The sequence below is a fragment of the Vicugna pacos genome, chromosome 10, assembly GCF_048564905.1.
Source record: "Vicugna pacos chromosome 10, VicPac4, whole genome shotgun sequence".
Taxonomy (NCBI): Eukaryota; Metazoa; Chordata; class Mammalia; order Artiodactyla; family Camelidae; genus Vicugna; species Vicugna pacos.
Genome location: NC_132996.1, coordinates 69091520 through 69118064, shown reverse-complemented (window position 1 = coordinate 69118064; position 26545 = coordinate 69091520). Strand labels below are relative to the sequence as shown.

Below are 26545 nucleotides of genomic sequence, written 5' to 3'. Positions count from 1 at the left end.
TAGCCTACCCTCCCTCTCACGGAGCGTTTGCTGCCCGGTGGGAGGGGCATACAAGGGATTCGTTTGTTAAGTAAACCTTTATTGTGTGTAAGGCCCATGCAGAAATAAACTCTGATCAAGATCCTTGCACTTTCCTCAGAGAGGTCGTAACAAGGCAGAAGAGACAAGCAGTGTTAAACAGGAAGCAAATGGAGGAAGAACTCATTCCGACGGACCGTCCCCCGCCCGTGAAAAGTTTCCCCAAAGAGGTGATATCTGAGGGGCCCTGAAAAATGTGTAAAACTTTGGCAAGTAATGAGAGAGCTATTTCAGGAAGAGGAAAGAGCATGATGAAAGTCGCTGGGTCTGAAAGGGCCTAGCTGCTTTCTGAAGAGTGAGAGTATCTTGATTTTGCTTTGAAAGCAGGTGCATAGAGAAAGTGGTAACAGAGGGAGGGAGGCAACAAAGGTAGTCAGAAGCCAGATTCTAAAGGGCTTTCAAAACCAGACTGGAGCATTTACACAGGCCAGTAAGGATTTAAGGAGGGGAGTAACATTTTAAAATATGCATTTGGGGGTGGGGGTGTATAGCTTAGTGGTAGAGCCGGTACTTGGTGTGCACAAGATCCACAATCTCCAATGCCTCTGTAAAGGGGAAAAAAATTTTTTTAAAGAAACAAAAAAATTTTTTAATTTAAAATATGCATTAAAAAAGTTGTTTGGGCTGCTCTGTGTGGGATGGACCATAGGGAGGGGGTGTAGGCAGAGAGATTATTAAGAACACTGTGTCAATGGGCAAGGAGAGCTATGCAGAAGGACTGGGCTGGGACAGTGCCAGTAGGGGTGGAGAGGACAAAATAGATACTAGAAAAATTCAGGAGGCAAATCAGTAGAACTGAATGTGGGGAGAGAGGTGTCTGGGAGAAAGCCCAGGTTTCTGGTATGAGAACAGGGTGGATGTTGGGGCTGTTACTGAGATAACAATGCAGGAACGAAACAGACTGGGGAGACCAACAGGTCTGTCTGGCTTTTGAGCAGCCTGTGGGGGACGGGTGGAGAGAGTCACAGACTGATAGTCCTCTGGATGAGGACTTCCAGGCAGAGGTCTAAGCTGCAGAATAAGAGAGGTCATTCGTTAGTTTAGGGGAGGAAGTGTTAAAACTATGAGAGCAGTTGCCCCATGCTCAGGAGAGCGGCTCATCCACAGAATGGACTGAGGGGCTCCCAGCAAGGGACCTTGAAGACGAGTGAGACACATTTTTTGCTGAGAAAAGATTTAGGATAGAGCCTTGTGAAGCCCCTAAATTTAGGATACAGGTCAAAGTAAGGAGGTCCCCAAAAGGGCAGAGAAAAACCAGGAGGATCTGAAGGTGGAGGCTGCTAGGGCAGGGGGTACGCGCCGGAGGCCTGGACTCTGGACGTCCTCCAGCAAACCCAGCCTGGGTTAGGGTGGGGTGAGGTGGAGACAGAGAAGCCTGTTGAGTCCCCCTCCGCTGGGAGGAGGGGCTATTCTAGCGCCTCCGCCTCTGCCTGTTTCCTCGCCCCTCCTACCCGAACGCGCTCTGTCCCGGAAGTGGTCCTTCTCTGGCTCCGGGCGCCCGGAGCCGAATATCTACGCTCCCGGAAGTGGCCCGGCGGCGGCGCGCCCGGCCCGGGCACTGCTCGCTCCTGTTGGGGCGCTGCGGCAGCGCCCGGGTTCGGGCATCGCTATGACCAGCGAGCTGGACATCTTCGTGGGGAACACGACCCTCATCGACGAGGACGTGTATCGCCTCTGGCTGGACGGTTACTCGGGTCTGTGGGGTGCCATCTGGGGGAGACAGTCGGGCAGAGCGTTGTTTTGGATGGGAGAGGGGGCAGAGCCAGGACTAGACATCCTAGACGGCAGTGGGCAGAGGCCTGGGAGTACAGGCTACCTAGGGTCGGGGCTGAATCCCTGGAGAGCCTCTGGGGTCAGCGGGGCGGGGCCTGATGCTGGCGCTCACTCCCCAGTGAGCGACGCGGTGGCCCTGAGGGTGCGCTCGGGAATCCTGGAGCAGACCGGCGCCACAGCAGCGGTGCTGCAGAGCGACACCATGGACCATTACCGTACTTTCCACATGCTCGAGCGCCTGCTACACGCACCGCCCAAGCTGCTGCACCAGCTCATCTTCCAGATCCCGCCCTCTCGACAGGCACTGCTTATCGAAAGGTGCTCGCTTGGTGGGATGGTCGGGAAGCCAACCAGTCTGGCCATATACCCATTTTGCGGACTGAAAATGAGACCCAGGGAGGGACCGGACTTACCCAGGCCGGAAGGAACCAAATCCAGGTCCTGCCCGTCCTCCTTTCTCCTCCTTTATGGAAAATCAGCAGTGTTCTCTGACTCCTCACAGGTACTATGCCTTTGACGAGGCCTTTGTGCGGGAGGTCCTAGGCAAGAAGCTGTCCAAGGGCACCAAGAAGGACCTGGATGACATCAGCACCAAAACAGGCATCACCCTCAAGAGCTGCCGGAGACAGGTGGACACGGCATCCATCTGCAGTCTGCCCCTTCACACTATCCCTTTGGTCACTGCCCCAGCTCCAGCCTCCTCCTTCATATCCTCTCTCCTTCCTTCTCTTTTTTGCCCCTTCCAAGCCATCCCCTACTTTTCAGTCAGAGTGAACTTTCAGAAGCCCGGATCTGACCATAGCTTTCCTCTGCTCATAAACTTTCATTGGCTCCTACTCTCTCCTGGATAGCAGCCATGCTCCTTGGCCTTGACCTTCAGACTCTCCTGTCATCCTGTCCCTGCCAGCTTTTCTAGGCTTACATTTCCCCAGCCCCTGGCTTTCTTTTTGAGTTCCTGGAGCTTAGCCAGGAGAGTCATTTCCAGGACGAACTAGTGAAGAACCAGAGGGCATGATGCTAAAATAGGGGTGAATTTAGAGATAAGAGTATGTAAACATTTATCTGAGGCAAGATGATAGAAGCTAGTAAACGCTTGTTGAGTTGATAACAAGTGTTAAGTAATAGTTTGTTGAAGGAACAACAAATGTTAAGTCAGTGTATGTTGCCTGGATAGGTGATAGACTGATGTTCAATAAACAGTTTGTTGGGTGAGCAACCTCTGACCAGTCCTCCCTCCCTCCCCTAACTGCCCTGCAGTTTGACAACTTTAAGCGAGTCTTCAAGGTGGTGGAGGAAATGCGGGGCTCCCTGGTCGATAACATCCAGCAACACTTCCTCCTGTCTGACCGGCTAGCCAGGTGAGGGGCCAGCCGGGGAGCCAGCTGTCTCCCCCTCCTGAACACTCCTTCCTTGCTCCCAAGGTTGGTCCACATTCCCCACAACCCATTTAACCTCCTGGCCGCGCTGCAGGGATGGTTATCCCACTCCTGGTCTGTACTTTGGACCAGACTGGCCTGGGTTCAGATCCCAGCCTGGCCGTTCACCACCTGGGCTGTTGTGAGGTGTCAGTGTAAAGGCCATGATGGCACTGCCCCACTTAGTAAGGACTCAGTAAATGGTAGCCATTACCCTGGCAGTCTCCTGTTGTGTCCTTTAGGAGACCTGGGCTGAAACCTTCTCTGCACTGATGAGGAGGCCTAGAGAGAAGGGACCTGAAACACATCACACAGTGAGTTAGGGTAGAGATAGGCCTGAACCTGGATGCCCAGCCGATGTTGCAGGTGGGAGCTGCTGGCTAAGAAGGAATTTCAAGCCCTGATGGACCCACTCTCCTCTCCCTGTAGGGACTATGCAGCCATCGTCTTCTTTGCCAATAATCGCTTTGAGACAGGGAAGAAAAAACTGCAGTATCTGAGCTTTGGTGACTTTGCCTTCTGTGCTGAGCTCATGATCCAGAACTGGACTCTTGGAGCCGTGGGTGAGGCCCCCACTGACCCAGGTGCCTGGACACCCCCTCACCTTCTCAGGTCCTGGTTCCCCACGAGCAGTTTCTCCTGCAGGCCTCCGTTCCCAGCATCCTTTCTTCTTCAGGGGCCCTCCCCAGCCGCTTCTGCTCACAGTCCAGTGTTCCCACACATACCTTGTGTGCAGACCAAGGGGCCACGGCTTCTCTATGGCTTGGGGCCAGCCAGTCACTCCGCCCCTCTACCACTTCACTTCGCCCCTCTACCACTTCACTTCCTTTTTTGCCTCATGGGGTGTAATGAGATGGTGGGTGAGGAAGGCTTAGGATGTCACAGGAGGGGTTTTTATCTCCTGCCCCAACTCCCTTTGTGGGCCTCACTTAGACTCTCAGGTAGACGACATGGACATGGACTTAGACAAGGAGTTTCTCCAGGACTTGAAGGAGCTTAAGGTGCTTGTGGCTGACAAGGACCTTCTGGACCTGCATAAGAGGTGACTCTAGAGGTCCATGGGGCAGGGCCTGAAGTGGGGGCCCAGGAGGCTCTGGGCTTGACTCTGTCTCCCTACAGCCTGGTGTGCACTGCCCTCCGGGGAAAGCTTGGTGTCTTCTCTGAAATGGAAGCCAACTTCAAGGTCTGTGGCCCAAGCCAGCCTCTCTGTCCTTTGGGGATTTTCAGCCTCCAGAGCACTGTCCACCCGGGCAAGTCTGCTCATGCCTGAGACTGACCGGCAGGTGGCGCTGCTGCTCCCTCTGCCTGTCTGTGAGGGGGGAGCCACGTCTTAAACTTTGGGGAGTTATTTGATTGAGGGAGGTGGATAGATATGGGCTCAGCCCCCAGCCCCTGGGGCAGAAGGCAGAACTCCCAGGCTCCCTGCCCCACAGAACCTGTCCCGGGGGCTGGTGAATGTGGCCGCCAAGCTGACCCACACTAAGGATGTCAGAGACCTGTTTGTGGACCTCGTGGAGAAGGTGAGCTGTCCTGCCCACTGCCCTCTGATCCCCTTCCTGGCCTGTCCCTGGGCTGTACCAGTGCTAGATGTTACCTTTGATCCACAGTTCATAGAACCCTGCCGCTCAGACCACTGGCCGTTGAATGATGTACGGCTCTTCCTGAATCAGTATTCAGCGTCGGTCCACTCCCTGGATGGCTTCCGGTGAGAGACCCCAGGCCTCCTGTCCAGCTTGACCTCACCCCAGCCAGTCTCATGCCAGGGCCTAGCCCTCTTACAGACTCAGAGATGCCTGTTCTGTCACCCTGGGGGTGGAAGTCTCTGTTGACTAGGGTTCAGCTCCACCTCTTAGAAGCTGGGACCTGACCTTGGACAGGTTCCTTAACCTGTCTGTGCCTCAGTTTCCTCATACATAAGCTGGGAGTAATAATGACAGAGATCATAAGAATATTTGAGGAATAAACGAGTGAAGTTGTGTAGAGCACTTAGACAGTGTCATGACATGGTGAGGAGGCAGGAAACAGCCACTACTGTTATTGTTATCATTGCAGGCACCAGGCCCTCTGGGACCGCTACATGGGCACCCTCCGTGGCTGCCTTTTGCGTCTCTATCATGACTGAGGCCCCCTCCCACCCCTCTGCCCACACTGACAATAAAGTTGCCATGACTTTGGAGGAGGTTGTGAGTGGGTGCACATATGGGTCCATGTGTGGGAATGTGTGCAGGTGTGCATGTGTGTGTCTCTTAAGTGTCGCAGTGTGTAAGAATGTGTGTATACGTTGGCCCTGCAGGGACTAGGATGTGTCAGGGAATGGTATCTATGCACTTCCCATCCACTTCCCCACCCAAGCTGAGTCTACTCCAAAGATGGGGGTCTTGTCTTGGTTTATTCAATCTGTAGCAAGAACACCGGGAGAATAAGCCAAACTCCTAGGGGTGGGGTGGGCAAGGGGGTAGTTGGCATAGCAGGAGAGAGCTGAGGGCAGCCAGGTGGGCTCAGGGAGGGCAGGAGACTTTCTGCTTCTTTGCAGGTAGGTCTACTCGGGCAGTGAATGGGTACTTGGTGATGCCGCAGGTATTATTCCCTCGGTACAGCCGGAAATAGCCCTAGGAAGTTAGGGGACATCAGGGCCAGACAATGGGGAGAGGCCTGTCCTGCCCCCCCCCAACAGTCCACACTCACCTCCTCACCCCAGTTGGCCCCCCAGGAGTTCTTCAGGATCCAGTATGGGATAGAGTGGCGAGGACGAGGACGAGGACAAGACTGGGATGAGATCGCCTCTGCCCGTCTGCCCTCTGCTGACTTGGTTTTACCAAAACCCACCAGCAGGACAGAATGATCCACAAGCCGGGGGTCACAGGTGGCAGGTGTGGCTTTGATCACACCCTTCTGGTATTGCTGCAGGGGCAGAGAGGCGGAGTCTGGGGCCACCTCCCCCATGTGCCCCTCCCCCTGCCCCATTCCCTACCCTGCCCCACCTTCAGTAGCTCCATGTTGATGGTCACGGTGATGGGGCCGTGGATGGCCAAGTACCTGGCAATGCCTAGGGATGGAAGGGGCTATCAGGCCCTGCCTGCCCTGTGCCCTCTACTCTTGACTCACAGGTGTCTCTCTTTCTTTTTCCCGCCCCCTTGCCCTGTCCCAGACCCCTACACTGTGTCTGTAGCCCCGTCAGTCCTGGTCTGCCTGTCCCTGTCACTCTCCCCTCTCCCCGAGTGTCCACCCTGCCCGCACTCTGCTCGCAGTTCTGCAGCATGATGAAGTCCTGGATCCAGGCCACCTTCTTGTGCCTCTTGGCCAGGCACCTGTGGGTTCTGACCTTACCCTCGAATGGGTAGTCCTTTTCATCAGCCAGGCCGCCTGGGGATAAGCAAGGCCAGGAAGGAGTCTCAGCTCAGCCCCTGAACACCTCCCACCGCACAGCTGCCCAGAGCAGCAGGCACTCACTGTTGTTGAGGACAGTTATGAACGCATCCCAGACGAAGCCGCCCTCACAGCCATTCCCACAGCGGCCACAGTCCAGCAGCTCTGGTGCAGGAAGGGACATTGTGAGTGCCGAGGCCTCAGGCACACCCCCCCCACTGCCCTAGTCACACAGGTCCCCTCCCCCAGCCATACCCTGTACAGAGACTTCTACAGACTGGTGGGTTTTGATGGCCCACAGGGCCTCGATGTTGCCAGCTGCCGCCATGGCCCAGCAACATTTGCAGGTTTTCTAGTGGTGAGAGGATGGGGGCAGGGTAAGGTGACCAGGCCTTGCCCTCTCCTCCCCCTCCCACCTCCAGGGCTAGATTGGGCCAGGCTGGGTCAGAGCAGATACCTGGTTCCTGATGGGTGAGATGATGCCAGCCTTCTTCCGCCAGTCACAGGTCTGGGGCACTGACCACCCTGACTCCTCAGACCCTACCTTTCTGCCCACACTGGGGTCCTCTCCAGGCACCCTCCGATTCCCATAGAGCTGGCTGAACTCCTCCTCTGGGGGACAAATGGGGCCGCTAAGTTCACAGTTTTTACCCCCTCACCCACATTCTGCCTCCCACTCCAGCTTGCCGCATCCCCAGCTGTTTGTGTCCCCTTAATACCCTGGGAGACAGAAAGGCAAGGATACTGAGGCCTAGAGAGAGGCTGAGATCCTTGCTGTGGTGCACGCCCCTTCACCTGCTGCCTCCCCCTGAGCTGGTCTGGGACACAGGCCTGCAGCGTTCCTGCCCTGGATCTCTATGATTCGGGACAAGCACTCAGGCCTCTGGTCCACCGGGCCTCTCTGAGAAATGAAAGCCACAAGGTTGCCCTGTCCATCTGCCAGTATCTCTGAAGAAGGTTCTGCTTCCCACCTACCAGCTAGGGGCTGGGAGGGGGTCCCAGTACCTGTGAGGTCACTGAATGGAGTCACCCCAAACTCGGCTGTGCCCAAGTCCTCCTCCTGCAGCCGCTGAGCCTTGGCCAGGTTTTGGGCAAAGATGTCCATGCGGCGAGCGTACTCTGGACCAAAAGGAGGTTGCTCTAGTCTGGCTCCCAAGCTCCCAGGGGCAGGAAATAGCCACACTTGCCCAGGTGAGCACTTGCTCCCTTCCTGAGGCCCTTGCAGACCCCACTACAGACACCTGGGCTAAGTGGCTCCCCAGACCACTTGGGATGTTTTCCCAGAAGGCAGGAAGGGGTGTCTGCCCACCAGAGGAAGAAGCCAGGTAAAGGGTCGAGAGGCATAGTAACTCAGGGGAAAGGTGGGTGGTCAGAGACCAGCTTCCTGTCAGGTTATCTCCTCTATCTCTACTTCACACCTCCGACCACAAGTCTGTGGCTGGAACATGGTGGGGGAGGGTGGGGTACAGGTCCATGGCCTGGGCTGAAAAGTGCCTACAGACCACCCCTGGCGGGAGATGAGATCCAGCCCTGCAGGAGCATGGCTGGCAACTCCTGGGGCTAGAGATGGAATCCCCAGCTTGGGGACAAAATGAGTATCCTCAGGTGTTTGCTGAGTGGACTCGTGACTAGCTGGTGGTCTCCTGCCTGCCGCCTGGAGTCACAGGAAAGTGGCTGTGGAAGTAAAGTGTTCTCAGACCAGTCAGACCCCCTACAACTGCCACCTCCCTCCAGGTTAATAGCCAAGAATGATCCTATCCCCACTTGTGCATTGGGGAAACCCGAGCCCTGTCACTGTCCTGCAGAGTGGCTTTGGCCAAGCACATTCCCCACCCTGAGCTTTGATTCCCTCATCTATTAAATGAGAGAAGGGGGTTTGAACTGGAGACATACGTGCCCTGTGATACCTGCTGGGTTTGAATAAGTCCGATTGTATTGGATCTGGAACAACACGAAGACCTCTTTCAGCTCCAGTGGCTGGGGACCTGGGTCCTGGGGAAAAACCAAGGGCAGTGGGTAGGGGTGGGGAGGAGGGGAGGAGTCATGGCTGGGACTGCACCTTAGCACCCAGCCATGCAAGGACTGGGCTGGGGGGCAGCTGGTGAGCCTGCTTTTCTCCCTGTGTGAGCCTGGGCACGCCAGTCACCTCTCCAGCCTCAGTTGCTCCCTCTAAATAGGAACAAGGCATTTTTCCCAAAGGGGTGACCCCCAGGCACGGGGAGGGTATGGGGAGGGGGATGAAGGTACTTACCTGGCCCCTGAGGGAGCTCTTGATGCCTTGGGCCAGGCCTGCCACCAACAGCGCTAGGAGGCAGGAGAGGTGGACAGTTAGTGCCATGATGCCGCAGGCTAGTGTATGGGGCAGGAAGCTGTGCAGACCAAGCTGTAGGGGCTGAGAGGGCGGGGCTGGAAAAGCCACGAGGGGGAAACGAGGCTGGGGAGGTTCCCCAGCACAAGGAGCACAAGAGGCCCTCAGGCTTTTGTCCCTACACAGCCCCCTGCCTGCCTGCTCCCCACACCATGCCTTTATTCAACAGAGGCTCTTTGAATTGAAAAAAAATTTTTTAAGAAAAAAAATGGTAGAAGATATAGCTCAGTGGTAGAGTGCACGCTTAGCATGCACGAGGTCCTGGTTCAATCCCCAATACCTCCATTTAAAAAAAAAAGTTAAAGAATTTAAAAAATTAAAAACAAAATAAAACAGAGTCTCTCCCCACTTCGTTCTGGGCAACTCCACGGGTACTGAGAGGGGTCTATCCTTAATGAGACAGGAGGAGACAGATCCTACATGAGCAGTGACAATATAGGGCCATCAGTGCCTTCAGGGGAAGCCAGGGGGCTATGGAGTGGGGAGCCACAGGCCCCTGAAGACTGAGGAGGATGGAGGGTGGTCAGTGCCCCTCCAGGAAGCACTCTCACTATCCTTCCACAAAGCTTGGTCAGCTCAAGGGTCACCTGCAAGAAGCCTTCCCACTCCCCCAGCCTGTGATGTAACCAGCAGCCCTTCAATTCCCGAGGTGCCTGTGTCTACTTGGCATCTGTGTCCCAACCATACCAGAGTGCTGCACGTGCATCCTCAGCACCCAGAAAGGGGCCCAGCACAGAGCTGGCTCAGTGGGAGTTTGTTGACTGAGTGGTTGGTCATTGTGGGTTTCACACTTTCCTGTGCAGGGTTTGAGGGACAGCAAGTGGCAGCTATTACCTCCTGTTCCTCATTCCTGTCACAGTCTGGGGATGGGGATGAGGGGGCAGAAGAATAACAGGGTCAGCATCTTAGACATTGCAAGACCAGAGGCCAAGGGCTGGGCAGGGGTGTTAACTCCTGTTACTTCTGCCTTGGTTTTAAGTGGATCCTTGGGTTGGGAAGCTCCCACATGGGCCTCAGGCTAGGGACCAGCATCCAAGACCAGAGATGGGTGAGGGAAAAACTGTCTTTCTTTGGGTTCCATGGGGATGGGAGTGGGGGAAGAGAGGGGGGTTCTGATTTGGGATTCATTCACTCATGTGTTCACTACCTCATTCCTTCATTCATTAGGAATCTTCCCAAAACTGTGAATCCCCATTTTGCTGCACCTAAGCTTCCACTACACACACACTGAATATTAAGTCAAGGGACTCCTCTATTTGGAAAAAAGAGCGATGCTTCCTTATTAAAATGCATTAGACAGGCCATCCACAGAGGCGTACCTGGCTGTATGGGTCTAGATCCCGGTCATGTGTCCCAGGCTGAGCTGCTTTTGGCTGCATGTGACCTATGACTAAGGCCCCATGTCAGCTCTCAGAGCTGGAGGTCCCAGTATGGGCACCAAAGGGGATGTCATAAAATGAGTCTCTGGTGGTAGGGATTGTGAAAATTTGGGAGAGTGAGGGGAGGAGGGTCTAGGGATGTTGAGCTGGGTGGCCTTCCTCTTTGATTCTCTCCTTCCCTCCCTTGAATGTGAGTTCCAGGATGCCAGGAGATTTTGGTCTTTTTTGATCAGTGCTGTGTCCCTGGTGCCTAGCACAAAGCCTGGTTAATGGTGGCCACTCTATAACATTTGCTAAATGAATGAATGAATGAATGAACTCTTACTCATTGGCTCTTGACCCGCTCATCCTGCAGCCCAAGACTCGGTAGGAGAGTGCTACTAACCAAGATAAGGCCTTGTGCTCCAGTGCAGAACGGATGAAGGCAGGGAAAGTCATTAGGGTCCCAGAGGCAACTCCAAGCGGCAGGTGCACCCAGGCCTAATTGTGCAAAGATGGGGGTTCATGTCTAAGTTTGAATTGCCAAATTGTTTACCCAGTCATTCCCAACTGGGCCTCAGATCCTCATCACCAAATGGCAGCAATGATTCCTTTAACTGGAATGACACTTTGTGGAACATTGACCACCACGAGTGGCACAGAGTAGGTGTTCAAATGGTGGATCCTTCATGCTCTACTGTGGGGCAAAGAGTCTTGGAGTCAGAGGGACTTGAGTTCAAATCCTGTCCTTACCACTCTGGCTGTGCCTGGACAAATCTCGCCTCTCTCACCTGTGAAATAGGGTAATAATGACACCCCTTCCCTGGCTTGGCAGGAGAATTACATGTGGTGCACATTGGTGCCTGGAATGGTTAGATCTTGTTAATAAAGAACTATATTTTTATTATATTTTTAAATAACAGGTTTATTGAGGCATAATTGACATACCATAAAATTCACCATTTAAAATATACAATTCAGTGGTTTTTCATATATTTACTTAATTGTGCAACTATCACCACTATCTAGTTTCAGAGCACTTTCATCACCCCAAAAGAAACCCATACCCATTAGAAGTCACTCCCCTGTGCCCCTTCCCCTGGCAAACACCGATCTATTTCTCTCAAATTTATTTCCATTTTTTTCTTTTAAACATTTTTTCAATTTTTCTTTTTTTTTTAGTTGTTAAATTTTTTAAAACTCTTTTTTTTTTGTCTTTCAGATTTGCCTGTTCTGGGTGTGTTACGTAAATGGAATATGCGGACTTTTGTGTCTGGCTTCTTTCATCTAGTGTAATATTTTCAAGATTCATCCACGTTATAGCACATGTCAGTTCTTCATTCCTTTTTAATGGCTGAGTAATATTCTACAGTATGAACACTTTTAAAAAATCCATTCATCAATTGATGGGCATTGGGTTGGTTCTATAATTTGGTTCAATGCTATGAACATTGTGTACAGATTTTTTTGTGTGGACATATGTTCAGTTCCCCAGGTATATACCTAGGAGTGAAATCGCTGGGTCATGTGGTAGCATTTTGAGGACCTGCTCGACTTTTCCACAGCGGCTGCTCCATCTGACATTCCCACCCACAGTGTATGAGGGTTTCAATTTCTCCACAACCTCGTCAACACTTGTTATTGTCTGTCTTTTTGCTTTTAAGTAACTATTATTAGCGTCGCCCTAACCTGGCGTGGGGGGAATGGTGGAAGGATTTGGGAGTTGGGGAGGCGCTTTCCAGTTCACCCTGAACCCGGAAGGCTCACTTCAGGACCCACCGGAATGTCCTCTCCTCTGCATACCCCCTACCTCGGCCAGAGGGGCTAAAAGGCGATCGTGAGGATAAACTGGGGTGGGAGAAGGAACTAAGGGCTCTGTAGTTCCCACAAGCTGTTTGCCTCCAGGCAAGGAATCCCTGGACACGCGTCCCTTTCCCGTCTGGCCCCGCCCTGAGACGTGGGCAGGGCGAGACCCCGCCCCTTCCTGGGAGCCAGCTCCGCCCAAACTCCTCCCCTTGAGGCGCTCCCTTGGCCTCGGAGAGGAGGCAGAAACCCGGGGGCAGAGGGATGCGGGGTGTTGAAGGGGTGGGAATGCCGGTGGGAGATGGCCAGGAAGGCGGTGGCACAGGACCCTGGCGTCCTGCACTCCCTAGTTCGGCCCTGCCTGCCTTCTCTGGGGCTTCCATTCATTCTGGGCGAAAAGTGAACTGCCGCCCCCTCCCCAGACTGATGTAGCCTCGCGGACTGAGGGCTCAGAGGAGGCTGTCCTGGAGTGAAGGGACCACCTGGCTGAAGAAAGTCCTGGGGATGGAGGGGAGAATGGGACAGAGATGGACAGAGTGTATAGTCTCAGGGCAAGGGTCTGGGGACCCGGGACGAAGATTTAGTATTTCCAGACTGTCTGAGGGCCCAGAGTAACGTTCCGGAGGGCTCAGAGTGAGGATCTGGAAGTCCCAGGTGGGGTCTGGTTGCCCAGGATGACATTCGGGGAGGCTCAGGAAGAGTCTGGAGGCTCCGGCATTAAGATGTGGGTGCACAGGATGGAATTCTTGGGGCGCAGATTAGATAGGATCTGGGAGCGTAGAATGACATATTGGGATGTGCAAAGTGAGGGCCTAGAGGCTCCCTAGTGAGTCTGGGGTCTGGCATCAGGGCCAGTGCCCCCAGGATCGAGCACTAGGGGACCCTGGCCCTGGGCCGGGAGGCGGCTCCGGGCGGCGCCGCGGGGGACCGGGTGGGGGCCTGCGGCCGGCCGGGGGCGGAGAAGCGGGGGGTCGGGGTCCCTCCCCCTGGCGCGGGCTCAGGAATCCACCGAGGGGCGGGCGGAGGCGCCGGGGTGGGCCGCGCCGCGGCGGGCCGGCGGGCGGGGGGCGCTTCCTGGGGCCGCGCGTCCAGGGAGCTGCGCCGTCCGCCTGTCCGCCTGCCCGCCTGCCGCAGGCACTGCCGGAGCCAGCCGAGCCGCCGGAGCCGCGGGCCGCCGGGCCGTCGCGGGCCCAAGTGAGTGGCCGTCTGCGGGGGGAGCGGGAGAGCCAGAGTCTCGGCCGAGTCGGCGTCAGCAAGGAGCCTAGAGGCCTGTGCTCCTCGGGCCGAGCCGCCGGGGGACCGGGCGGGGGCGGGGCGGCCCCGGGCGAGTGGGCCTCGAACCCCGGCCTGCGTGAGGAGTCGGCCCTCGGCCCTGGGAGGCTCCGGGGCCCCAAGCTTGGTCCTGGGCGGGAGGCGGCTGGGGCCAGGGCTCTGAATGCTGGTACAGGGAATGGGGAGTGCCGTGGCAGAGGCGCCCTGACCCCAGCCTATCACCTCCCAGCCCCAGGATGCTCCCCTTCGCCTCCTGCCTCCCCGGGTCTCTACTGCTCTGGGCGCTGCTGCTGTTGCTCTTGGGGGCAGCGTCTCCCCAGGATTCTGAGGAGCCCGACAGCTACACGGTGGGGACTGTGGGGCCACTGGCCTGGGCTGGACTGGGCAGGGACACAGAAACCAGGATCCTGGGGTGGCTGCTGCTGGGGAAGACTCTCCCCTTCCCTAGTTGGTGGAGCAGCTGGGGCCGTTGTTTGGAGCAGGCTGGGAGGGTGACCAGGCTTGGGCCCTGGTCTTGGCCTGGTCAGCTGTAAGGGACTGGGGGTGACTACTGGCCACTTCTGGTCCCCTTGTAGGAATGCACAGATGGCTATGAGTGGGACCCCGACAGCCAGCACTGCCGGGGTGAGTATGCTTGGACTGACCCACCTCTACGAACCAGGAAGAGGATTGCAACCCCCGCTCCAAGAGCCGTTGCGGGTGCCCAGCGGCCTGTCCCCTGCCCAGCTCTGCCTGGCCCTGGCCAGCTCTGGTTCTCAGGGGGCCAGCTCAGCTAGGGGTGGAGAAGCCAATAGGCCCCTCCCTCTCAGAGAAACCAGGACACCGTGCCAACACCCCCATGCTCCCCACCCCCACCCCAGGAGTCTAGAGACAACAGGGCGCTGCCCAGAGGACTGGATCCTGGACATCTCCTCTAATCACTCTCCCACCTAGCTTTGTCCCATCACCATCTGGGAGGGCAGTGTCTGGGGTGGGTGGGTAAGGAGGCCTGCACATCACTCTTGGGCTGAGTCAGGGTCAGGGCTTTGGGGAGGGATAGAGACCCTTTTGGGGGCAAGGGGGGTGACTGTGCAGACAGCCACCCCACCATCAACCCCTGGCAGGCCCTCAGAAGTGGTCCTGGGCAGCCTTAGCTCGTTGAATAGAGAGGGAAAGCCCTTCCCGGGTCACACAGCTTAGAGAAGGCTGAACTGGGCTCCTGCCTCCCACCCCCACCACGGCCAGCCAAGGAGACTGGCTGTGCCCAGCAGGCCCCTCTCTGCAGATGTCAATGAGTGCCTGACCATCCCTGAGGCCTGCAAGGGGGAAATGAAATGTATCAACCACTATGGGGGCTACTTGTGCCTGCCCCGCTCGGCTGCTGTCATCAATGACCTGCATAGCGAGGGACCACCACCACCAGTGCCCCCTGTTGAACACCCCAACCCCTGCCTACCAGGCTATGAGCCCGACGAGCAAGAGAGCTGTGTGGGTGAGTGAGGGTCACCCTGGCACTGAGGCTGCCAATCCTTCTACAAAGCACCTGTCACTGCATCTTAAACACTCAGACCTCATGTTCCTCCTATGCTCAAAAGCCTCTTCAGGGCCACTGGGATAACATCCATACCCTTGTTCAGATCTTCCTTTGGTGTGGGGCCTGCCACAGGTGGCCCCAGTTACTGTCCCACTGCTCAGCCAACCTCCATGGCCCTCCCCTTGATGGCTGTAGATGCATGCAAAATCTCTTGCCTCTCAGCCTCTGCCCCTGCCCCTTCCTGGTGTGGGTCCCACCCCTGGGTGCCACAGGCCTTGGAGGAAGGCCCTGGAATCGTGCTCCTGGGAGTACAGGCAGGACCTTATTTCCCATGCTTTCCTGGGATGGGGTCTCTCAGGGTAGGGGTGCCTTTCTCATTGGCTCCAGGCTGGTGGACTGTTATTTGTGCTGTTGGGAGGGTCCACATGTTCCTGTTTTGGGGTGTCAGTCACCCACACACCTATGTGAGTGGTACCCGACCTGTGTCCTCCCACATTGAGGTATCTGTCACGTTGGGTGGTACGTGGGCTCCCAGGTCGGGGCTGAGTGGTGTCTCCTGCAGACGTGGATGAGTGCGCCCAGGCCCTGCATGACTGCCGCCCCAGCCAGGATTGCCATAACCTGCCTGGCTCCTACCAATGTACCTGTCCCGACGGCTACCGCAAGATTGGACCCGAATGTGTGGGTGAGTCTCAGGAGTGGATTCTCTAGTCTCTGCTCTGTGCCCCTGGCTTGTCTCTTGCCCTAGCACCTGAGCCCCATTCCAACCTACCCTGAGGCTTCACCCCAGTCCTCTGCCACCTGTGCCTTACTGTCACCAAAGGCCTGTATGCATGCATGTGTGAGTCCTGGCTGACCCAGCCCAGACCAGGCCCCCAGACACAGGCAAGACTATGGGTGGTAAGGCCAGCTTGGGCCTCGCCTGACTTCTGTCCTCTGCGGTCCTTCCCCCGCCTCCATCCCAGATATTGATGAGTGCCGCTACCGCTACTGCCAGCACCGCTGCGTGAACCTGCCTGGCTCCTTTCGCTGCCAGTGCGAACCAGGCTTCCAGCTGGGGCCCAACAACCGTTCCTGTGTGGGTGAGGCTGGGCTGGGCCAGGATCCTGGATCCTGGGCACGGTGAGGTGGGGTGGGGGAGCTCCCTTCCTGACCAGCCCAGATGAAGCAGGACTCTGGGCTGCTCCTCGGCTTTCACCCCTCCCCCGTTTTTCCTGGCACCCCTAGACGTGAACGAATGTGACATGGGGGCTCCCTGTGAGCAGCGCTGCTTCAACTCCTATGGGACCTTCCTGTGTCGCTGCCACCAGGGCTATGAGCTGCACCGGGATGGCTTCTCCTGCAGTGGTGAGAGCTCTGTCTCTGCCCTATGTTCCTCCACTGGTCCCCAAGCCCTTCCACCATGCTGTGCCTCCTGCCACACAGTCGTCCATTTGATGTCTCCGTGGCCCCTCCATTCTGCACCCGTGTGCCTCCTGTGTACTCAGCCCCAGCTGGTTGCAGGGCGGCTGCAGAGCTGCCCACCAGAACTCCCAGCCTGGTGGGGGAGGCACACAGGGGAGCAGTTAGGTCCCCGCTGAAGCACAATAGGGAGACCGAGTGAAGACGTCAGTGCCCCTCTCCCTGGGAGTCAGGCTGACCTGCATTTGAGTCCTGGACTAGGGCAAGTCACTCTTCTCTGTGAGTCCACTTCTTCTGTAAAATGGGTTGTCTTGAGGATTAAGTGGGAAAATGACAACAGACAAGCTTTATTAAGCCCCAAGCAGCAACGCTGTAAAGTGAATTAGCATTTACTGAGAGCCTGCCCTGTGCAGCGTGCGCCCCTTACATACTTGGCTTCATTTAATCTTGCCAACGGTCCTAAGAGGTAAGAATGAGTTTTTCCTCCTCTGCAAATTGACATTAATACCTCCCTCAAGTTTTGTTGGGAGGGTCACAAAATATAAGGTACTTCAGTGAAGAGAGGTTAAGTGACTTGCCCAAGGTCACACACAACACAGTTGACATGACATTCCATATCAACCGGCCACCTACCCCGTTTCTGTTATGCTTCATGCTTTGCTCTGTAGTCTGGCCCTATTGGTACCTGGCTCGGTGCCGGGTATTTTAAGGGGCAGAGAAGAAAACCTGGCTCCCTCCTGTGCTGCTCACAGTTCACAGGAGGTGACTGTGTACTTGGACTGACTGTAGTTGCAGGAATTGGGCAAAATTATTGAAAACCAGAGCAGGCAGGGACACCTTAAGGCACATCCAGTCTAATCCACTCATTTTATTGACAGGAAAATTGAGGTTACCCAAACTCAGTCAGTAGGATTTGCAGCCAAACCTCTAGATTCCCAATGATCTCACTTATATGGTCTTACAGTCCTGGGGCAGAGAGCTGTGAGCTGGGCAGTCTGGGCAGACCTTCCTTGAATCCTCTTTCCCTTACTGAGTTTTGCAGGGCTTGTCTCATGTGGCTCTGTCTTCCTACGTTGAGCCTAATCTGGGGCTGGGCTGTCTCAGTGAGTGTGTGTGGGACTGAACTGGGAGGCCTGCCCGCCAGTCCTCATCCCCACTCACCCTCAGATATTGATGAGTGCAGCTACTCCAGTTACCTCTGCCAGTACCGCTGTGTCAACGAGCCAGGCCGCTTCTCCTGTCACTGCCCACAGGGCTACCAGCTGCTGGCCACGCGCCTGTGCCAAGGTACAGGTTGCCCCCGTGGAGCGGGCAGGGTGGTGTCAGGGGCTGGTGGCCCAATAGCCCGGTTCCAGCCCCTCTCCCCCGGGCAGACATTGACGAGTGTGAGTCGGGTGCGCACCAGTGCTCTGAGGCCCAAACCTGTGTCAACTTCCATGGGGGCTACCGCTGCGTCGACACCAACCGTTGTGTGGAGCCCTACGTCCAGGTGTCCGACAAGTGAGTCAACTCGACGCTAGGCCATGGCAGAAACTATAACTCCCAGAGAGTTCTGCAGCTGGCAGGCGCCTCTTAGGGCTGGCGAGTGTTCCAAGGGTTGATGGGTGTTGTAGTCCTTCATGATTAAACGATGCAAGCTGTTACAGGAAGAGTGGGAGGATCCCTTTGGGATCCCTAATTTTGGGGGTGGGCCAAGTTTGGAAGATGGCTAGGACCTCATTCGTATCCCCATCTTGGGGCCTCCAGTCGCTGCCTCTGTCCAGCCTCCAACCCACTGTGCCGGGAGCAGCCTTCATCCATCGTGCACCGCTACATGAGCATCACCTCGGAGCGGAGTGTACCTGCCGACGTGTTCCAGATCCAAGCAACCTCTGTCTACCCTGGCGCCTACAATGCCTTTCAGATCCGTGCTGGAAACTCACAGGGGGACTTCTACATTAGGGTAAGGCTTTCCCTAACCCCACCCCTCAACTGACATGTAAAATCCCAAACTGAATTCCAGGAAACCTTAAGTAGGTGTCTCAACTATGCCACCATGCCCCACCTCTTCTCTCAAAGCCCTGCCCCTGGGGTGGGCCGAACTTCTGTAGAAAGGTAGGGGTATCCTAAAATCCCTTGGTAGAAACTACAGATGGTTAAATGCAATTCTAGCAAAACACTTGGACACCAGGGTTTGAGTCCCTGTACTGGTCTGTGCATCTGGCTTCAAATGCTTCACCCTTAGAACAAAGGACTAGCATGAGAGGCCTTGGGAGGTAGCAGGTGTCACAGTCTGGGAAGGGTGAGCAAGCAGAGCCGGGTCTTGGAGAGAAACGCAGCAGGGGTTGGTGCAGGGGCCTGGGGCCTGAGAATCCAGCTCTCTGCTGGTAGAGCTGTTAGGAAGGAAGGGTCCAGATGTGACTCACAGTAAGATGGGTGCTAGGGTTTGTCTGGTATCAGTGCTAGTTTTCTATTCCTGAAATCGAGTGCTCTGAATGTGAGCCTGCCTGCTTCAGATTACCAAAGGCCCCACCACTCCCAAGAGCCTCACAATTGGCTTTGAATCATCAGTTGACCATGGTTAGACAATAGAAGAACTAGCTGGAAAGGGTGGGAAGAGCACCAGTGGGATATTTCTGAGGGCAGGAGCCTGGGTGCAGGAGATACTGAGGGAGTCACAGAGCTGGATGAGAGCCTGAGGTCACAGGCCGGCCAGGGCTCTCTCTACTTCACAGCCAACTGGTTGTGGGTACAAGACTTGGGGTGGGGAGGTGATGCTGGGGTGGGGTTCTGGTGCATAGGCTGACACAATCTACATGTCCGCCCCCCGCCCCAACTGTACCCTGCAGCAAATCAACAATGTCAGCGCCATGCTGGTCCTCGCTCGGCCTGTGACGGGCCCCCGGGAGTACGTGCTGGACCTCGAGATGGTCACCATGAACTCCCTCATGAGCTACCGGGCCAGCTCTGTACTGAGACTCACCGTCTTCGTGGGGGCCTACACCTTCTGAGGAGTGGGTGGGGGAGCCCTCAGGGAGGGGGTGGTTCCCTGTAGCCGAGGAGCCTGGGGCTCAGGGATGACTGGGTTCTGCTAAAAGGGAAGATGCTGTTGTGAAGGGTAGGGAGAGAAAGGCAATAAAGGGGACAAAGAAGGAGTCCTGATGGCTGAGGGGGGTGGGTCACACTGCAGTAAACCCCAGGGTGAAGAAAGGCCAGGTTCATGGGAGGTGGCCCAAGTCCACCTAAAGGGGGTTGTCTCCTCCCAGGCTCAGGGGCCCTGTTGACAGGAGCTGGGAGCTGCATCCCCAAGGCTGGGACTGGCCTACATATCATGGGCAACAGAATCACTCGGAAAAGGAGGACATAAGGCTGCAGACTCCAGGCCCCAGCCCAGAAATTCAGGCTTGACCGGTCTGCAGGGGGCCTGAAAAGTCCTGCTCTAGACAGTGCCAGGAGACCCTAGCTTTCAGTCCTAGCTTGGCCTCACACTATCAACTTGGACAAAGCCTAGTAGCTCCTTGAGCCTCAGTCTTCCAATCCATAAAATGGGGCAATTAGACTGTTAGTGCTTTTTAAACTTTTCTTGTCCAAGCTGCAGAACTTCTTATCAAAGGAAATTTTACTTGATCAGGGAACTTTGATAAACTAGATTCAAAGCTGGAACGTCTCGCTGACTCCATCTCCCTGGCAGTCTCAGTGCTCCACCAGGGAACCCCAAAGGTTCTGAGGAGCTCAATTTAAAAGCCACTGGACCAGATGGATTCCCCACTTCCTACCTGGGTATTTTAAAAGATCCCTGGGACCTGGCATCTCCTCTATAACACATAAAGCTGCAAACACTTAGATTTTTATTATAGCCCAAAGATTCCAGTTAAAAGGCTGGCAAGCCTGGGAAGATGGAGGCTGGGGCCTGTTTCGCAGCGAAGCTCAGGTCAGGGGGCCATAGCTGCAGTAGAGCTGTGACAAGGTCCTGCTTAGAGCGGGCCCCAGATTCCTGCACAAAGAGAGAGGCAGGTAAGGGTCAGGCCCTGGGTGATGATAACCCCAGCCCTAGCCACTCCCTCCAGGTCTGTCTGTCACCCTCACCTCTGCAGTGGCCCACACTTGATGGTGCTCAGTAGCATTTCCTGTTCTTTCGGGGTGGCACAGGCATCATAGGCAGCTAGTAGGCTGGAGATGGGGTGAGGAGTTTGAGTTTCTACATCTTGACAATGGCTGACTGCTGGCCCATCCTGAGAGGCTTGGGCCAGCATCACGGGAGACAGGCAGGAAGGGGTCAGCATGGATTAGAGGAGTCAGGACCACTGCCACACTTCCTGAAGCTGGCATTCAAGGCCCTGCTCCGTCCTGCTCCCCCTCCTGTCATGCTCCTGCAAATGTTTCCCAAGTATGGCTCTTCTTGGCCCAGTCTTCATGGCCAAGCCTCCTCTTCCAAGAAGCCCTCTCTGCTGTACCAAGTAGAATGTCCCCTCCCTCCTCCCAACACCTGAGACTCTGACTGTTCCTGGCTGGCTCTGTCTTCCTCACCACCTGACCTCCAATGAATTCTCTAGGTGTCAGCTGGGTCTGCCCAGCCCTCACAGAGCCAGATCACTCCACAAAGCATTGCTTGAATTAAACTCCATGCAGGGAGGGCAGGGGCAGAGGACAGGGGCTCTTCGGGGGCCTACCTGGCAGGGGTACTGTACCGATCCACCAGGGCTGCTGCCTTTTCTCCACTCACTCCACGCACCTGCATCAGCTGCCTGGCAAACACCTCTCGTACAGACTGGGCCTGGGGTTGGGGGAGGACCATGTCAGGAGTGGTCCAAGGCCAGACTCACAAGGAGGAACTGGGCAGAGGCAGTACCTTGTTCTTGATGGCTCCTGCGTTGAAGTCTTCAAAGGTGAGGAGTGAGCAGAGAGGGTTAGGGGAAGGCCCGGTCCTTGATTCAGGATCCCCTGGGGTTCCCCAGGGGCGGCTGCGGAGGGTGTGGCCCTGAGGGAAGAGGGAACTGAGGCCAGGCCAGAGCTGTAGGGAACAACCCCTAGGCAGTCCTTGCCCAATCCTGGGCCTCAGTGGGCCAGCCTTAGAAACAGAGATCTCCCTCACCTCACCTTCCTTGAGGGAGCACAAGCAAGTAGGGACCAGTGCCGGACAGAGGCACCTGCTCACCTGACAAAGTCTCTGCAGGGCCCTCGTCAAGAGGGCGAGGTAGGCAGCTGACTCTTTAATGTCTGCTGTGCGCTTCACAAAGAAGCCATCAATGACCTGGGGAAGACGGCCCGAGAGAGAGGCTCCTGATTGGAGTCACATACCACAGGGCCCCAGCCGCCTGGCCCTGCCCTCCGGGCTCACCTGAGTGTTGGTGACAGCCTGCAGCAGCGTGCTCTCAGGAAGGCTGAGGTTATGCACTGAGCCGTGCTCCTCCACGAGGTATACCCTGTGCCCCAGGCCGCAGCGCTTCAGCCGGAACTGGGGAGGCAGACGTGGAGGGAGGGCAGGGTCAGGCCTGGATGCCCATAAGATAGTTGTCTGTCATGTCACCCTCAAAACTGCCGTGAGACCCTGGTACCACAAGTTCACCTTCTCAACCTTCCCAGTCTCTACCTGCCTCAGAGCAGCCTCCATGCCTTTGCTCACAGGATTACTTTTGCACGGAAAGCCCTGAACGACGCCCATTCTTCAAGCCTCCCTTGGCCTGTTTGTGGCCTGACGGTGGGGTGAGTGGGGTCAGCTCAGCAGCCAACACCAAGATACAACCACTGGAGGTGGAGTGTGAGCCTTGTTCCCCAGGTGGCAGGGGCTTGACTCCCTAGAGACCTTTAATATGCCCCACAGCCCAGCCCAGACACCCTGCACACCTATGCATCTGGTGGGGCCTAAAGAGGTCTGATCTCAGGGCTGCCCTGGAGCAGCTCTAGAGGGGTTGTGGCTGGGGTTGTAGGGACTCTGCCCTGGGGCCACCCAGACATGCCTCTGGGCAGGCAGGGGCAGGGAGTGCGGGGAGGCCAGTGAAGAACCTTCTGCTCCCGGAAGCGGCCATCGATGATGCTGCTACACAGGTCGTCTAGGCGCTTTCGCTCCACAATGTGGTCCAAGACTAGCTCTCCAGGTCGTGCTGCCGAGAGACCAAGATGGGTCCTGTCGGCTCACATCCCCCCACCCACCAGGCCCTGCCCCTGACAGCCACCTGCCTCTCCGTGCTCCTTACCTGGGTCTCTGGGACTGGTCTCTTGTGCCACCCACACAAAGTCCCCAACATGCAGCTTGCGCACCATGTGGGTCACATGCAGCCGCTGTAGCTCTCGGAGCAGCTCTGGCCTGTGGCCCGCCCTGGAATCCCAAGGTGGGAGGCACAAGTCAGGGTAGACCAGGGCTGCCCCCCACGTTCTCTCCCTCACTTCCTCCCACCTCACCCCTTGGTCTCGCCAACATCCACACACAACAGCACCCTGTATTCTCCAGGCCCCAACTCCAAGGGTGGCTGCTGGACGCTCCCCTCATTGGCACCACTACAGGGGAGTAGGAAAGAAGATGGGTGTGTGTGAGGCCAGAACTCTTGTGCCAGGGCCATCTTTCCCCCAACCCGTAGGAGGGGGGCAGCCACAGCTCAGCTATAGACCCCTCCTTCTCCCATTTACCCACTTTCTCCCTCCTCCTTACAGCTCAGCTGAGGCTGCTCCTGGCACTTCGGACTCCTCCCTGGGGGGCTCCTCTGGCCCTATGCCCACACTCAGCAAGCTCAACCCCTCTGACTCAGCCAGCTTCTGGGCCAGATCCAGACCCTCTGGGGTCAGTGAATATCTGGAAGGTGGAGACAGAGAACACAGATCTTCCTTCTTCACTCATACTTGGCAGGCTCTACTACCTACCCCCAGCTACGCTGGCCTCATTAGCCTTGGCGACCCTGCACAAACAAGTCCAGTGGTTCCCAAACCCTCCTCCCACCAGCTGTGTTCTTGCCCTTCACAGCAGCTTCTTCTGGACCTGCCCAGGTCTGCAGCAAGTGCCTCTCAGACCACAGGGTCACGCTCAGCATGTCATGCATACTCCCCTCCTTGCCTCCTGCATCCCATGTAGTCAGCCCCACCTGGCTGGCCGGTGTGTCCTGAGGACCAGGTTCCTGTGGAGGAGGGAGCGGAGGGCTGGCCAAGGCCGAGCACTGCCAGGGGCCACCTGTTCAGAGGGGAGAAGACCCTTGGAGAGTGCCTGGCGCTACCATATGTCCCATACCAAGGCTTGCTCCCAAGAATGGCAGCCTCCAGTGGGCTCAGGGTCAGATCCAGAGCCCCTTGGTTCTGTCCTTCCCCACGTCAGTGCTTACCCTGGGAGCCTTCTGGGCACACCTCTGCAGCAGCTCCTCCTTGGTTAGGAAGCCAGGGCCACTGGGATTCTGGAACCAAGGCAGAAACATAACCTTGGTAGGTTCAGTGCCTGAGCCAGCCTCCTCCAGGAGCCTCACGCCCTACTGTTTCAGTCCCCCTACTCCAGGTGGAGCCAGGCGCTCACCAGCTGTTCCTGGTACAGCAGCAGCAGCACTGCTCGTGCCCCCGAGCGTCGAGCTGGCCAGTAGCTGCCAGAGCCTCCTGCTTTGAGTTGGGCTGAAACCTGAAAGGTACGGGGTCGGGGGCTTTGAACACAAAAGCCAACCAACTGTCACAGACTGAATTCCTGGCAGAGCTGAGGTCCAGGTTCTATCTCAGGTAGCTATGTGGCCCTGGGCAAGTCGCTCGGCTGTCTCTCAAGTTTCTTTATCTGTAAAATGGGCCACGTGATGGAATGATTTCCTGCCAAGTTGAGATGAGCCAGTGGATAGCTTCAGGGCGTAGTGGGTGGGGGGTGTAATCTGCCCAGCCCAGCCTCAGTTCTACCACCCGCTGCAGAACAGAACGGGTAAGGCAGGAAAACTCAATGACAGCATATTCTCCAATTTACTGGGTTTAGCCCTGTGAATAACTTGATCACGGAACTCTCTCAACTGACATGATTATAAATCAATAACCACACCTACAGATGAAAAAACTAAGCATCAGGTAGAATTCATTTGCCCAAGGCCAGGCATCACTGGTGGGGAGATCTGGACCCTGCCCTGCTAAGTCCCCCAGGCCAGAAAATCTTACTCCTGGTACTCTTGCTTTCCCCTCCACTCCCTTGCCCCCTCCTCACTGGCATGGACGAGTCCTGAACTTCAGCAGGTAGCCTTTCCGGGGCTGGACTGTTCGCTCCAGATGAACCTGGAGCATGGTCACCTGTGGGAGCAGAAAAGAGTCAACTCCAGACCCTGGAATCCAGGTAGGATGCTGCCAATACTCATGTGGTTCGTGAGAGCAGTGAGGCTCTGAAAGAATCAGCCATTAGCCCAACGTCAAACAGAAGCTTGGACACGAGTGGGGAGCCTGGAGCCAAGGTATCCCATATGGTTACGGAGGCTGCAACTGGGGGAGGTCCAGGGGACCACCGACCCCTGCTTCCAGGGCTTACCATCTGATGCTCGGTGCTGCTGCAGCCGCTGGTCCAGCATTCGGCAGAGCCCGTCTCCGAAGTGCTGTAGGATCTTAGCTTCCTTGCCGCTGCGCAGGGGCAGTGGGTACCGCCGGAGGGAGCGCAGCGCCTGGCGGGGGTAGGGGATACAGTACCGGTTCAAGGTGGGCCTAGTTCTCTAGCCTCGCCAGCACCTGTCCCTTATCAGGCCTAGCCAGAACCTACCTTCTGAAACACGAATTGCGTGCGACGCCCCCTGCTGGCTGCCTCGTCCCGCCACTCGGTGAGCCAGCGTACGAAGAGCGGGTTGGGGCAAACTGGCAACGGGCGTTTCCGGCCCAGGCGGACGGGCGCTGCCATGAGCACCAGGGCAGGTCCTCGGGCGCCTCACGCCGGCAGGACTGGGACGCCGCCAGTTCTGCACACGGGATTCGAACACCTGCTTCCGGCGGAGGAGGGCGGGACCTCTCTAATCACGTGGTCCTACGCGGGGCACTAACCGGAGGGCTGTCTTCTTTTGCCCTCCCGCCCCTCTACTACTCTAAGTGGTTGGGGCCTATTGCCGTCTCCCGGCCTTTCGCCCTCCCGCCGCTCCCGGCCAGAACCAACCTTTTGGATGCGCCCCACCCAGGCCTTAACCCGCCCCTTCCTCCCACCCCAGATTTGAGAGCGGGGTCCTCTTTGTGCAGGCGAGAGGGAGGACAGCGCCTCCCTATGGCTGGGAGGTCCAGCCGGGGCGGGATTTAACCGAGTAACCTGAGGCTGTCAGTTTCAGTCTCACTCTAGCCGAGGACGCTGGACTGACTGGGCTTGTGTAGAGCCCGAGAGGTGGGGGAACAAATGGGTGCAGGTATATTTCTAGGAGAGACATTAGGAATTAGGTACAGGGGACGAGGGCACAAAGGTAACGCGTGAGAAGCTGAAGGACCCTCCGAGGAAATGGTGATACCGAGCTGGGCCTCCCCCATCCAGGCGGTGGAGGAGTGTCGCGAAGTCGGGGACACGCAGGAAAGACCAAAGCTTGGAGACTGGGGAAAGGGGGACAGAGGACAAGTAGAAGGGGGACAAGTAGGAGGTGCTAGGCATAGCGGCATGTGGAAGGGGCTGAAATGGGCACGTTGTTGGATTCAGGGTAGCAGCCTGGGGGTGAGAAGCCCGGGCAAAGGGGGAACACTTCGCTGTTTCGGGGATTCGTTGGAAGTGGGGAACCCTCAGGGCGGTAAAAATGGGAACAATGCAAAGGGGTCCCAGTTAAGCATGAGAGTCTCACCAGAAAGTTAGAACAGCCCCAAGTTGCTATACCGGAAGTGGCGAGGTGCAGGTCTGGGGCCTTACAGGAGCGGAGGCGGGCACGGTAGCTCCAGGCCCGCCCCGCCAGATTCCACCCTGCCTCGATCCCGCACCCCCCAGTCAGCTCCGCACTCCCGCCCGACGCTGCCTTATAAGGAGCCTCCAGCGGGCTTTCGGGCTGGCCCCGCCCCTTCTAGTCTCATGTCCTAATAAGGACATCTAGGGCATCCCGCAGCTAGGGGCGGGCGGGAGCGCGTCTCCAGGGTAACTGCGAAGTCTCCCTCCCCCTCCTCGTTGCTCTTGGAAACTCCGAAGCTCAAAAAAGGTGTAGCCCGTCTCCTCCAGGGGATGGGTCGTCTGCGGGAGGCGACGGTCGAGCTGCGGCCCCCACCAGGGGCCCCCGGGAGTTTGGTGGTGGGCAATGCAGCGGGATGTCCCCGACTACAACCCCCAGCATGCTCTGCG

The 26545-nt window shown here is 56.6% G+C and overlaps 4 protein-coding genes across 10 annotated transcripts; 2 read left to right on the top strand and 2 right to left on the bottom strand.

The window, feature by feature from the left end:
- The first annotated feature begins 1583 nt into the window (after positions 1 to 1583).
- Positions 1584 to 11999, top strand: FIBP (FGF1 intracellular binding protein). 3 transcript variants are annotated; one of them, XM_015249901.3, is made up of 10 exons: positions 1584 to 1772; positions 1971 to 2169; positions 2354 to 2480; positions 3109 to 3209; positions 3696 to 3850; positions 4200 to 4308; positions 4386 to 4449; positions 4700 to 4786; positions 4874 to 4971; positions 11581 to 11999. In XM_015249901.3, the coding sequence occupies exons 1-10, from the start codon at positions 1688 to 1690 to the stop codon at positions 11606 to 11608; spliced, it is 1053 nt and encodes a 350-aa protein (XP_015105387.1). In that variant the 5' UTR covers positions 1584 to 1687; the 3' UTR covers positions 11609 to 11999. The 3 variants fall into 3 exon arrangements, with proteins under 3 accessions (XP_015105387.1, XP_006216784.1, XP_006216783.1); XM_006216722.4 differs by lacking the exon at positions 11581 to 11999 and adding an exon at positions 5319 to 5442 and having other exon boundaries at positions 3696 to 3829; XM_006216721.4 differs by lacking the exon at positions 11581 to 11999 and adding an exon at positions 5319 to 5442.
- CTSW (cathepsin W) lies at positions 5637 to 9310 on the bottom strand. Its single transcript, XM_006216720.4, has 10 exons — positions 8884 to 9310; positions 8540 to 8624; positions 7638 to 7751; positions 7090 to 7244; positions 6888 to 6984; positions 6717 to 6797; positions 6504 to 6629; positions 6248 to 6312; positions 5952 to 6167; positions 5637 to 5875 (listed from the first exon to the last, which is right to left on the bottom strand). The coding sequence occupies exons 1-10, from the start codon at positions 8968 to 8970 to the stop codon at positions 5765 to 5767; spliced, it is 1137 nt and encodes a 378-aa protein (XP_006216782.1). The 5' UTR covers positions 8971 to 9310; the 3' UTR covers positions 5637 to 5764.
- A 1157-nt stretch (positions 12000 to 13156) lies between the features above and the next one.
- Positions 13157 to 19483, top strand: EFEMP2 (EGF containing fibulin extracellular matrix protein 2). Its single transcript, XM_072970326.1, has 11 exons — positions 13157 to 13355; positions 13663 to 13780; positions 14009 to 14057; positions 14698 to 14904; positions 15509 to 15631; positions 15912 to 16028; positions 16174 to 16293; positions 17515 to 17634; positions 17721 to 17847; positions 18094 to 18289; positions 19176 to 19483. Exons 2-11 carry the CDS (start codon positions 13670 to 13672, stop codon positions 19335 to 19337), a joined length of 1332 nt encoding a protein of 443 aa, XP_072826427.1. The 5' UTR covers positions 13157 to 13355; positions 13663 to 13669; the 3' UTR covers positions 19338 to 19483.
- Positions 19484 to 20157: 674 nt separating this feature from the next.
- Positions 20158 to 26217, bottom strand: MUS81 (MUS81 structure-specific endonuclease subunit). Of its 5 annotated transcripts, none has more exons than XM_031690902.2 (16): positions 26061 to 26217; positions 25016 to 25229; positions 24791 to 24920; positions 24476 to 24558; positions 23819 to 23917; positions 23634 to 23702; positions 23400 to 23485; positions 22973 to 23113; positions 22726 to 22821; positions 22521 to 22642; positions 22330 to 22427; positions 21665 to 21781; positions 21176 to 21577; positions 20997 to 21100; positions 20413 to 20496; positions 20158 to 20320 (listed from the first exon to the last, which is right to left on the bottom strand). In XM_031690902.2, exons 2-16 carry the CDS (start codon positions 25148 to 25150, stop codon positions 20254 to 20256), a joined length of 1833 nt encoding a protein of 610 aa, XP_031546762.1. In that variant the 5' UTR covers positions 25151 to 25229; positions 26061 to 26217; the 3' UTR covers positions 20158 to 20253. The 5 variants fall into 5 exon arrangements, with proteins under 5 accessions (XP_031546762.1, XP_072826425.1, XP_072826426.1 ...); XM_072970324.1 differs by having other exon boundaries at positions 25016 to 25818; positions 26061 to 26216; XM_072970325.1 differs by having other exon boundaries at positions 25016 to 25648; positions 26061 to 26216.
- Positions 26218 to 26545: the final 328 nt, after the last annotated feature.